The following is a 13,101-nucleotide window of genomic DNA, read 5'->3' as shown; positions in this document are numbered from 1 at the left end:
GCCTTAATTTCCACCTTTTGTCTATTCCATTTGCACAACAGCAGTGATATTTATTGTCAATCAGTGTTGCTCCTAAGTGGACAGTTTTATTCACAGAAGTGTGATTGACTTGGATACATTTGTGTTGTTTAAAGTGTCCTTTATTTTGACAGCAGTGTGTATATATTATATAGCGTTCCATCAATAAAGTACGTTGAAGTCGGAAGTATTGCATACACCTGAGCCCAGATATATCCATTTAAACGGTACTGTGTTTTTCACAGGTATGTCCTCGGGTGGGGAGACGTTTCTAAGTCCTTGTAAAAATTCCCTGCTTAGCGTAGTTAGGATTCACCCACTTCGGTAATTTTAAGAATGGAAATGTCAGATAATAATAGTAGAGAGTTGAATTTTCCTTCAGCTTTTATTTTCTCTCCATCACCTTCCCAGTGGTCAGTAAGTTCATACACCTCATATTATATTTGGTAGAATTGCCATTTAAATTCATTTAAACTTGGTCAAACGGTTGAGTAGCCTTCACATGAGCCTTTACCATTTACCAGTATGCGGGATCTTGTCTACCAGATTCTCTTGATGAATGATGGTGCATTCCCCACTGTTTTAGGAGTCAGGTTGTAGGCCGCTTGCTCGCACATGCTTTTATTCGTCCATTCTGCTCACAAGATTTCTACAAACTGTGATATAGCTTTGTGAATGTCCCACTCCGAATACCTTGACTTGTTGTCCAGCTGGTTTGCCACAACTTGAAGTATGCTTGAGGTCATGCCCAATTTGAAAGACCCCATTTGCGCCAGCTTAACTTCCTCGAATGTCTTGCAAGTGTGCTTCAATATACCACATTAATTTCCTTCTCATGAACCATCATTTTGTGAAGTCGCATCCAGTCCTCCTGCAGCAAAGCACCCACAACCATGATGCTGCCACCCCGGCTTCACGTTTAAACGATGATGTGTTCCTTTCAGGTATGCAATCTCCCACATTCAAAAGTGACCAAAACATCAGCCAGGAAGCATAGGAACTGAGAAGTGGTCTGTGGTCACCACCTGCAGAACCATTCCTTTTTTGGGGGTGTCTTACTAATTGCCTATAATTTCCACCTTTTGTCTATTCCATTTGCACAACAGCATGTGAAATTTATTGTCAATCAGTGTTGCTTCCTAAGTGGACAGTTTGATTTCACAGAAGTGTGATTGACTTGGAGTTACATTGTGATGTTTAAGTGTTCCCTTTATTTTTTTGAGCAGTGTATAAACGTGAGGACATTTTTTTTGCTGAGTATGTGTATTATATATACACATACACACATATTCAACAAAATAATGTCCTCTCACTGTCAACTGCGTTTATTTTCAGCAAAGTTAACGTGTAAATATTTGTATGAACATAAGATTCAACAACTGAGGCATAAACTGAACAAGTTCCACAGACATGTGACTAACAGAAATTAAATAATGTGTCCCTGAACAAGACGGGTTCAAAATCAAAAGTAACAGTCAATGCAGCTGGTGGCCACAGCATATACTAAGTACTGCAGAGCATCTCCTCCTCATGGACTGCACCAGATTTGTGAGATGTGAGATGTTAGCCCACTCTTCTACCAAGGCACCTGCAAGTTCCTGGACATTTCTGGGGGAATGGCCCTAGCCCTCACCCTCCGATCCAACAGGTCCCAGATGTGCTCAATGGTATTGAGAGCCGGGCTCTTCGCTGGCCATGGCAGAACACTGACATTCCTGTCTGGCAGGAAATCACGCACAGAACGAGCAGTATGGCTGGTGGCATTGTCGTGCTGGAGGATCATGTCAGGATGAGCCTGCAGGAAGGGTACCMCATGAGGGAGGAAGATGTCTTCCCTGTAACGCACAGCGTTGAGATTGCCTGCAATGACAACAAGCTCAATCTGATGATGCTGTGACACACCGTTCCAGACCATGACGGACCCTCCACCTCCAAATCGATCCTGCTCCAGAGTACAGGCCTCGGTGTAACGCTCATGCCTTCGACGATAAACGMGAATCCGACCATCACCCCTGGTGAGACAAAACGGCAACTCGTCAGTGAAGAGCACTTTTTGCCAGTCCTGTCTGGTCCAGCGACAGTGGGTTTGTGCMCATAGGCGAAGTTGTTGCCGGTGATGTCTGGTGAGGACCTGCCTTACAACAGGCCTACAAGCCCGCAGTCCAGCCTCTCTCCGCCTATTGCGGACAGTCTGAGCACTGATGGAGGGATTGTGCGTTCCTGGTGTAACTCGGGCAGTTGTTGTTGCCATCCTGTACCTGTCCCGCAGGTGTGATGTTTGGATGTACCGATCCTGTGCAGGTGTTGTTACACGTGGTCTGTCACTGCGAGGACGATCAGCTGTCCGTCCTGTCTCMCTGTAGCGCTGCCTTAGGCATCTCACAGTACGGACATTGCAATTTAATGCCTCCTTGCAGCATGCGTAAAGCACGTTCACGCAGATGAGCAGAAACCCTGGGCATCTTTCTTTGGTGTTTTTCAGAGTCAGTAGAAAGGCCTCTCTAGTGTCCTAAGTTTTCATAACTGTGACCTTAATTGCCTACCATCTGTAAGCTGTTAGTGTTTTAACGACTGTTCCACAGGTGCATGTTCATTAATTGTTTATGGTTCATTGAACAAGCATGAGAAACAGTGTTTAAACCCTTTACAATGACGGTCTGTGAAGTTATTTTTACGAATTATCTTTGAAAGACAGGGTCCTGAAAAAGGGACGTTTCTTTTTTTGCTTAGTTTATAACATTTATTTATTACACACACACACACACACACACACACACACACTCTCACACACACACACACACACACAACCACACACACACACAAAACCAGTCAAAAGTTTAGACACCTACTATTCAAGGGGTTTTCTTTATTTTTACTATTTTTCTACATTGTAGAATAATAGAGAACCATCACAATTATGAAATAACACATGGATTCATGTAGTAACAAAAAAAAAGCATAAAAACAAATCAAAATATATTTTTGATTATTCAAGGGGGCCACCCTTTGCCTTTGACAGCTTTGCACATTCTTGGCCTTCTATCAACCAGCTTCATGAGGTAGTCACCTGGAATGCATTTCAATTAACAGATATGCCATGTTAAAAGTTAATTTGTGGAATTTCCTTCCTTCTTAATGCGTTTGAGCCAATCAGTTGTGTGTAACAAGGTAGGGGTGTATACAGAGAATAGCCGTATTTGGTAAAGACCAAGTCCATATTATGGCAAGAACAGCTCAAATAAGCAAAGAGAAACAACAGTCCCTCATTACTAGACATGAAGGTCAGTCAATCCGGAAAACTTTGAAATCTTCAAGTGCAGTCGCAAATTAATCAAGGGATATGTTGAAACTGGCTCTCATGAGGACCGCCACAGGAAAGGAAGACCAGAGTTTCCTCTGCGGCAGAGGATAAGTTCATTAGAGTTAACTGCACCTCAGATTGCAGCCCAATAAATGCTTCACAGAGTTCAACAGACACATCTCAACATCAACTGTTCAGAGTAGACTGCGTGAATCAGGCCTTCATGGTCAAATTGCTGCAAAGAAACCACTACTAAAGGACACCAATAAGAAGAAGAGACTTGCTTGGGCCAAGAAACACGAGCAATGGACATTAGACCGTGGGAAATCTGTCCTTTGGTCTGATGAGTCCAAATTTTGGTTCCAATCTCTGTGTCTTTGTGAGACGCAGAGTAGGTGAACGGATGATCTCTGCATGTGTGGTTCCCACCGTGAAGCATGGAGGTGGTGTGATGGTGAGGGTGTGCTTTGCTGGTGACATGTCTGATTAATTTAGAATTCAAGGCAAACTTAACCAGCATGGCTACCACAGCATTGTGCATCGATATGCCATTCCATCTGGTTTGCACTTAGTGGGATATCATTGTTTTTCAACAGGACAATGACCCAACACACCTCCAGTCTGTGTAAGGGCTATTTGACCAAGAAGGAGAGTGATGGAGTGCTGCATCAGATGACCTGACCTCCACAATCACACGACCTCAACCCAATTGGGAAGGTTTGGGATGAGTTGAACCGCAGAGTGAAGGAAAAGCAGCCAACACGTGCTCAGCATATGAGGGAACTCCTTCAAGACTGTTGGAAAAGCATTCCTCATGAAGCTGGTTGAGAGAATGCCAAGAGCGTGCAAAGCTGTCATCAAGGCAAAGGGTGGCTACTTTGAAGAATCTAAAATATATTTTGATTTGTTTAACACATTTGACTACATTATTCCATATGTGTATTTCATAGTTTTGATATCTTCACTATTATTCTACAATGTAGAAAAAGGTACAAAAAGAATGAGTAGGTGTGTCAAAGTTTGACTGGTAATGTCTATATATACACACAGTGCCTTCGGAAAGTATTCAGACCCCTTGACTTTTTCCACATTTTACGTTCCAGCCTTATTCTACAATGGAGGAAACCTGGAACCATTCCGACGGTGAAGCATGGTGGTGGCAGCATCATGCTGTGGGGATGTTTTCCAGCGGCAGGGACTGGGAGACTAGTCAGGATCGAGGGAAAGATGAAGGGAGCGAAGTACAGAGAGATCCTTGATGAAAACCCGCTCCATAGCATTCACAACCTCAGACTGGGGCGAAGGTGAACCTTCGAACCAGTCTGAGATCCTGAGCATGTTTTCATCAAGGATCTCTCTGTACTTTGCTCCCCTCAACTTTCCCTCGATCCTGACTAGACTCCCAGTCCCTGCCGCTGGAAAACATCCCCACAGCATGATGCTGCCACCACCATGCTTCACTGTCGGAATGGTTCCAGGTTTCCTCCAGACGTGAAGCTTGGCATTCATGCCAGAAAGTTCAATCTTGGATTCATCAGACCAGAGAATATTGTTTCTCATGGTCAGAGTCCTTTAGGGGCCTTTTGGCCAACTCCAAGCAGGCTGTCATGTGTCTTTTACTGAGGAGTGGCTTCTGTCTGGCCACTACCATAAAGGCCTGATTGGTGGTGCTGCAGAGATGGTTGTTCTTCTGTTAGGTTCTCCCATCTCCACAGAATAACTCCAGAGCTCAATCAGAGTGACCATCGGGTTCTTGGTCACTTCCTTGACCAAGGCCCTTCTCCCCCGATTGCTCAGTTTGGCCAGGGGGCCAGCTCTTGGAAGAGTCTTGGTGGTTCCAAACTTCTTACATTTAAGAATGATGGAGGCCATTGTGTTCTGGGGGACCTTCACCCTTCCCCAGATCTGTGCCTTGACACAATGCTGTCTCGGAGCTCTATGAACAATTCCTTCGACCTCATGGCTTGGTTATTGCTCTGACATGCACTGTCAACTGTGGGACCTTGTATAGACAGGTGTGTGCCTTTCCAAATCATGTACAATCTATTGAATTTACCACAGGTGGACTTCCATCAAGCTGTAGAAACATCGAAAGCATGATCAATGGAAACAGGATGCACCTGAGCTCAATTTCGAGTCTCATAGCAAAGGGTCTGAATACTTATGTAAATAAGGTATATYTTTTTWATTTGTAATACATTTTCAAACATTTCTAAAAACGTGTTCGCTTTGTGATTTAATGCGTTTTGTGTGTAGATTGATGAGGAAAAACATTGATTTCATCAATTTTAGAATAAGGCTGTAATGTAACAAAATGTGGGAAAAGTAAAGGTGTCTGAACTTTCTGAATGCACTGTATATAGGCTACATTATAAACTGGGTGGTTTGAAACCTGAATGCTGATTGGCTGACAGTCGTGGTATATCAGACCGTATACCACGGGTATGACAAAACATTTGTTTTTCCTGCTCGAATTAAATTGGTAACCAGTTTATAATAGCAATAAGGCACCTCGGGGGTTTGTGGTATATGAACAATATGACACGACTAAGGGCTGTGTCCAGGCACTCCGCTTTGCGTTGTCCCTAAGAACAGTCCTCAGCCATGGTATATTGGCCATATACCACACGACCTCGGGCCTTATTGCTTAATTATACAGTATATAGGCAACATGATATAGGGTCTACTTATTCTCGATACATAAAAACAGATTTTTATTTTGAATGAATTCTAACCCTTTGTCTAATTTGTGATTGGATAAGCAGTTGTTCTTGTTACTGGTCAAACTGGTCTTGAATCACTACAGTTATCTCAGTGTGGACAGCCCAGCTCTTGTCAATCATGAATGGCCACCATCTCTGAACTAGGAGAAGGAGGTCAAGTTGGTTGAGTTCTTGGAAAATATATAGGCCTACATCATGAGAAATATGCCCCTCAGATCAAGATTGAAACGGCAAGGAATCCCTTTACTGAGTCAGCCTATGTACTGTAATGTTACACTTAAGGTAGGAATAATGGGCCCAAAATAGTCAAAAAATTAAGACCAGAACTCATCCATGTCAATACCATAACATGCACACTCAATTGTTCCAAAACCTTTATTAGTTCACAGCGTTTCAATCCTACAACGATCTAATATGTTAATAAAGCTATTACTAATGAAGGTAATAATGTGCCTATCCTCTCTAACTTTAGATGCAGTTCTAACCTCCCCTGACACGTAAACACTCTTACACTCACATATTTCCAACCCAGAGTTGTCTTGCAGTTCTCACAGTAGATATCTGCCACAGCATGCAGGCCCGTGAGCAACACCCTCTCTTCCGCCGGCCCGCACCCCACGTTCACCCTGAGAGCGAGAGAGAAAGCAAGCTCATAAGCTGTTCGATTCGTAAAGGTTGCCTGTCTATACTGAGTCATAACACACCCAGTCACACACTAGATATTACCCAAAAGGCACTTCATACTAAGCTAGATAGGGACCATGCTCATACAGTAGAAATGAGCATCTTCATTGTGATTGTGCTCACGGGCTGAGGACTGGATCATGGCTGTACTGTAACTACATGCAGACACACTGATACTCACACTGAGTTGAACAGATAAGCTCTGCCTTGGCTCCCCTGGAAAGACTACAGGAAAAGAAGATAAGTAGGTTAAAAAGGAGGAGGAGTATCCTCAGCAGTCAGCATTAAAGCCACAATCTGGAGTTTGTTTCAGCCCCGCCACTTCATTGACATGATCATTGAACAGCAGGACATATCCCCGATTTTGCCTTTAAATTAAGACTGACTGACAGACACATGTGCTTTTGTACAGGTGAGGGTTTACTTTACATAGTGTAGCACATGGAACAAGTCATATTCAAACACACAAGCTGTAGAGGTAAGATGGCGGTGAAATGAGCGACAGAGGCGCAGTACGCTCGTTTTCAGTCTGAAAGTGCAGCATCAGCTGTAATACTAGGTCCAAGTGTGAAGGAGTCTGCCAGCAGCGCTTTAAGACAGCTGCAGCAAGCACTCAATACCTTTCTAGTTATTACAGGGCGATGCACTGAAAGTTCAAATGAATCTATAAAAACGACAGTATTTATACAGGTGATGTTGAGATGGACATGTCTTTCTGGTAAGCCCTGGAGCCCAACAGTAGCGCGTTCTCCCATGCGCTCTCTTGGGAATGACTTGCACATTAGGGCAGAGTTTCCCTTACATACCCGATTCAGCTGATCACCAAACCCTTGCTTAGTAGAATCAGGGTCAAGTTCATTAGGCACAAAACAGAAGAAAACAGAGTGTCTACCTGGACTTGTCAAACAAGAAACACAAATGTTCTGTTTTAAAACATTTGAAAACGTTTTCAGTTGTATGCCCTAATGAGCACCACCCAGGTGCTGGGCTTCAAAGAGTGACAGCCTTTAAAAAGCAACAAACCTCCTTGAAAACAGCCTATGTAGCATCGATATGAGTCAGAAACAGTTATTCTAGTGTCCAAATTGACTACAAAGTGGAAATAGGATGATTTTGGTTATAAAGGAAGTCTCGTGTAAAAGGAGTTTAGAACATCCGTGAGTCACAATGGGTAAATGACGATGTCATTTTGCCCACTAACATGGGGTGAACAGCTGCGGCGATTTCTCTCAATCCAATAGCAGCATAGACAGTGAGACAGACCTGCCCAGCAGCTCCGACTGCTTACATAAGACAGCAGGTTGCGCATTTTTTTTTACTTGAGAAATACTGCACCAAACACCTTAGTTAGATGTAAAATTGCTCAACTTAAACATCCTCTRTAAAAACGTCAAACTTAATTACAGATTTATTGAGTTATCTTAGATTCATTCTGGGGATTTTGAAGAAAGTGAAATACGCTTCTGTGTCTAGTGTCTGATGAGGGACAAACATCATTAACCAAAACGTGGAATCGGTCAGGAAACGCACCTCCAAGACTGAAATCTAGTTTTTCTAATAAGCAACAGAAAAACATATGTGCCTTTAGGGGTGTTCAGTGGCTCTTTAAAGGAAATGTGGAATAGATTGAGGGAAACACTATTAGAGCAAGCAGCGTTATTAGTGGATGAACGGTTGTGGTCGGTATGTTAAACAGTCAGTGTTCACCTTGGAGATGAGCTCGTCGTGGTTGGCCAGGTGCGCTCTGCAGTGGATGCAGCTGTAGGTTCGGTGGCAGCTGGGCAGGTAGGCCTGGAAGGTTTTGGAGCGTGTCATCCTGACCATCGGGTGGGGCGGGGTAGGGGGGCGGTGCAGGAAAGGGCTGCCGGCCCAGCTAGGCTCGCAGGGGAAGCACCGCAACACACAGGTAAGGGCCGTGGTGGGGGGCGGGGCGGGAGGCACACACCTGGTGAAGCGGAGCACAGGAGACACACACTGATGAAGGTGGTCTATAGTCAAAACCTTGTTTTTTTAATCTAATCGCTGTGTAGGTTGTTGGCAACACAGCACAAACAGATCTGGGTCCAGGATAATCCATGTGTGGTTATAAAGAGATTTTAACTTGAGTGTCTTGGATTTTTTTGTATATATATATATATATTGCTGCATATCATTGTCTATCTTTACGATCCGAAAATCTGAAAATCTGTTAGCCTCCATTTGTTCTCTGCATATGAATTAATGTTCAGTAGGCAAATTACTGTGCAGTGGAGCATGAATGTGTACAGTATGTAGCCTATGATAGTATATAATACCTGACATTTTTCATCTGAGTTAAGCATAGACTGTGATCTCATGATCATTATACTGAGACACAGTAGCCTAAAAATAATTKAACTTGACTGTTAACAGAAAGAGGCTTGTAAGGGAAAGGCTGTGTGCTATAAGCCTTTAAGACATGCCCTTGTTTTCTCTGTAGGCTTCTGTCTCTGAGCCATCAGTGTGGGACCGGGGCATAAAGAGACCACTCAAAGGGTCTTGCACACACACACTTTAACCCCAAAGTCTTTCCTTTCTCCCTGTCATTTTAGGACAAACATGTGAGGATAAGACTAAAGCAGAGTTTAGCACRTATCTAAGTAATCACCACAATCTCCATAGACTCCAATTAGGAACAGGGTGTTACTCTAAACCAGGGTTGTGGTCAATTCCCTTTCAATTCAGTCAATTGAGGAAGTAAACTTAATTCCAATTCCACATTTACCTCCTTGAAACGCATTAAGGAATATTGGAATGGGAACTTGACCCCAACCGCAGTAAATGAGGTTGCAATGAGGGGGCAATGAGGTTCATCTAGTCAAACAGCCTTGGTTAGAGACATGTATATCTGTTATCTGGCAGGTTCAAGGCCTGTCCTGACATAATCTTGAAATATGGAGCTAAATACAGATCTGATGTGTTTAGTTACAGTTAACTGTCAAAGCAGTGATGTACTCTATGAATCCAATATGTTCTGTGGCTAATGGATGACGAGTCAACCACACTCTCTAACGGGTGGTTAGATTACCTAGGTCTATTTCTGTCTCATGGGGATATCACACAAGCATGCCTCACCCACATAGAAACACACACTTACACAGCAGTTGATATATGTTGATTTGGGGAAATCAAGTATTGTGAAAGAGATGCCTTATGTCACTGCCTTCTGACTCACTTTCCCACTTTCCTTCCAAAGGATCCATTCCCAAGCTTTTCCAATGCATGTCAGTTACTTGAGAGATGAAATGAGAGCGGAGTTTCATGTGCATTACAAACGGAGACGCCTTGTCTGCACAAATCACATTAGCCTTCCAAATCACCTCCATTAGTAATGATTTTCCACCCTCGACTCAGATATGGAAAATCATTTGTCCAGGTCTCTCAGTTATAAGAGATATTATAAACGGGGTGATWSAAGCCCTGAATGCTGATTGGCTGACAGCCGTGGTATATCAGACCGCATACCACGGGTATGACAAAACATTTATTTTTACTACTCTAATTACGTTGGTAACCAGTTTATAATAGCAATAAGACACCTCAGGGGTTTGTGATATATGGCCAATATACCACGRCTTAGGGCTGTTMTTATKCACGATGCAAYGCGGAGTGCCTGGATACAGCCCTTAGCCGTGGTCTATTGGTCATATACCACACCTCCTCTGGCCTTATTGCTTAATTACATCTCCATGTGACATATGCACAGAAAGAGAGTAACAGATATAGAAATAGCAGGTGAATATAGTCACTTGTATCTAACATTTTATAGTTCAACTCAACATGTTGCACCGGTTGTTTCTTAGGTGAGAGGCTGACTGACACTTTGAAGAATCCTCCATTCATTTTCATAAACCAGATCATCTTTTGATGCGCTCATCTAGAAAAGGATCTCGTTCAAGACCCAGCATTTGTTTGTAGACTAAATGCATACACTACTACAACAACAACAACACAGCAAGCGGAGGCTCTACCCTGCTTTGCACCAAAGCCTCTTTGTTTCATGTCACAGAAGAAAATCTAAGACAGCTAAGAATAAATCCAAAGACTAACCCTGACAAATTCTGTCCCGGTCAAATAATTATCCAAAGATAACAGGGATGGGATCCGCCAATGCTGTCTGAGCTTGCAAAAACTGCTGCCGTGTTTTTCTGACACATCACCATCACCTTCTCCTGTTTCTGTCTGCCCCTCAGCCTCGCCCCTGAAGGCTGATGTTCTGAGCTGTCTGGTATTGGTATAGTCTGGGTGCCACACTACATGCCACATCACTTACCAGCCAAAAGGTCCTCGCTGGTATAAAAACAACAACCTTGCTTACGTAACCGGAGAGGAGCTGCTGCTGCGGTCGCTCGGTCGAACAGAGAGGGACGATGATAGTGATAGCAGCCAGGGGACAGAGAGAAAGAGAGCGAGACGGATGGATGGACGGACTGGGGAGCATGCGTCCTTGTGTTTGGGACTCTAGCTGTCCTTCATAGCACACAGCTCCAACAGGAGGCTTTATGTAGTTTCCTCTCTCTCTCTCATTGTGGCAACAGACAGCATAGTGATAGTGATGCGTTACATCACTGACAGCAACAGACTGAATCTCAAATCCTCTTATCTGATCATGTGTCACGTGTGTGGTGTTGTGTGTGTGTGTGTGTTGTGTGTGTGTGTGTGTGTGTGTGTGTGTGTGTGTCTGATTGGGGGGCTTGTGTATTTACACATATGAATCTGGTCAGAGACAGTGGCTGCCTGGATCACTGTATATAGGGCAGACCTTTAGCCACCACAGTTGGTGGGGATGCCTCGGTTTGGCAATGCAAGGAAGTTGATTCAACATACACACATCCGTGTAGGCACATACACACCTTGTTCATGAGTGTGTTATATGATCCAAAATTATGTCTTGGGTGTAGAGTAACATGTCATTATTTGAGACAACATCTGTCTTTACATTATGATGCAGAAAAAGTATTTACTCAGCATTGCCTTTTAGCGTCACACTTTGAACAGTCCTATAGAGGAGTTGAAGTGCTATGTTAAGGCAACACGTGTCTATTAGCGCCAGTTGTCTATAGGAGACATGCAAATAAATAATTTGACAACGGTCAACTAGAGGATTAGGCTCCAGGCGATTCAACACCCAACACAGAAGCCATAATAAACATGACGTAGACATGTTCACTGGCATAGCACACACCGCCGCAGACCCAGGGTTGGGATCCCACCTGAGGTCGGGTCCCCCAGATAGCATGATTTTTTGTTGTTGAATGACATGAAATTAGTTTTAAAAGTTCAACATTGTCTCTCAGCCTCATGGAAAAATGTATAGACTAGCTGGAAATTAGCTCTAAAACAGCACAATTTTCTCAGCCTCATGCCAAAATGTGTAAAATAGCATGAGATTAGCTATATAACTGCAAATATACCTTGCGCTACACCAATGCATATGATGATATTGTCAGCAGGCAGGATTATGTTCACGCACTCGATGTTCTCATATCGTATTTCTGCCTGCGGCTGCTGGTGGCGCAGGATCAGGCCACGCGTAACGTGTAATAATAATAACAACCAGCTCCACTGCAGACCTCGCCATCCCATCCAGGCCCGCAACATAAACAACCAGCTTGCAACATTCTGAACTACAATGGGCAATTCAATTAAAACAGCATATTCAACCATTTATATATATATATGCAAGGATTTACCTTTGAATATATGAAAAATATGTTGATCACTTAAAAAAATCSCGCCTCCTCGTTTTCCTCGTAGCAAAGCCAAACCTATATCCTTCTTTGCATTTCTTTCGAGGTAAATGTCCTACCCAGCCCTGACAATCGTGCAGACGCAATGTTTTTAAGCGCGCGGTTCCCAGGCCGAGTTTGACGTAATTACACAGAACCACATTGTACTTCGGCTGGAGACAAATTGACAGCCGTGTCCGCCAACCAATACAGCGATAAGGCATAGCAACACTGCGCTTATTGGTTATGAATAGACAGGAGCAACCAATACTTTTGCTCGTAATAACGGCTGGCTACCTGCAGTTCTTTTCAGTTTTAGGACAGAGACAGATATGGTTGTATTGAATAATTTGCTGCGGAAATGTATATCATTGAAAAATTGTGATGAAATTATGTAAATAGGCAGAATAGGCACAGCAATGGACTATGGACTTCAACATCTTAACTTTTGATCCAAGATTAACCCTCCAGATAACTTGTTCTGATGTTCGGTGGGCTCTCCTTGTATCCTACTTCAGGGTTCCCCAAACACGGTCCTGGGGTCCCCCTTGGGGGCACGTTTTGTTTTTTGTCCTAACACTACACAGCTGATTCAAATAATCAAAGCTTGATGATGCGTTGGTTATTT

General features: G+C 43.4%; 1 protein-coding gene across 2 annotated transcripts in view; it reads right to left on the bottom strand.

Moving 5' to 3' along the window:
- The window catches only part of LOC111949556 (protein yippee-like 2), an 18,404-nt gene extending 5,859 nt beyond the window's left edge, over positions 1-12,545 (bottom strand). The window contains exons 1-4 of one of the 2 annotated variants that reach the window (XM_023966838.2): positions 12,438-12,545; positions 8,434-8,671; positions 6,908-6,951; positions 6,560-6,668 (exon numbers count right to left, since the gene is read on the bottom strand). In XM_023966838.2, the coding sequence (XP_023822606.1) occupies positions 6,560-6,668; positions 6,908-6,951; positions 8,434-8,550 (270 nt within the window). In that variant the 5' untranslated portion in view covers positions 8,551-8,671; positions 12,438-12,545. Of the gene's footprint in view, positions 1-6,559; positions 6,669-6,907; positions 6,952-8,433; positions 8,672-11,017; positions 11,214-12,437 lie in introns of those variants that run through there. The other variant, XM_023966839.2, reaches the window with a different exon arrangement.
- Between the last annotated feature and the right edge of the window lie 556 nt (positions 12,546-13,101).

Source organism: Salvelinus sp. IW2-2015, linkage group LG22 (assembly GCF_002910315.2).
Source record: "Salvelinus sp. IW2-2015 linkage group LG22, ASM291031v2, whole genome shotgun sequence".
Lineage (NCBI taxonomy): Eukaryota > Metazoa > Chordata > Actinopteri > Salmoniformes > Salmonidae > Salvelinus > Salvelinus sp. IW2-2015.
This window is presented reverse-complemented; position numbering and strand designations above follow the sequence as displayed.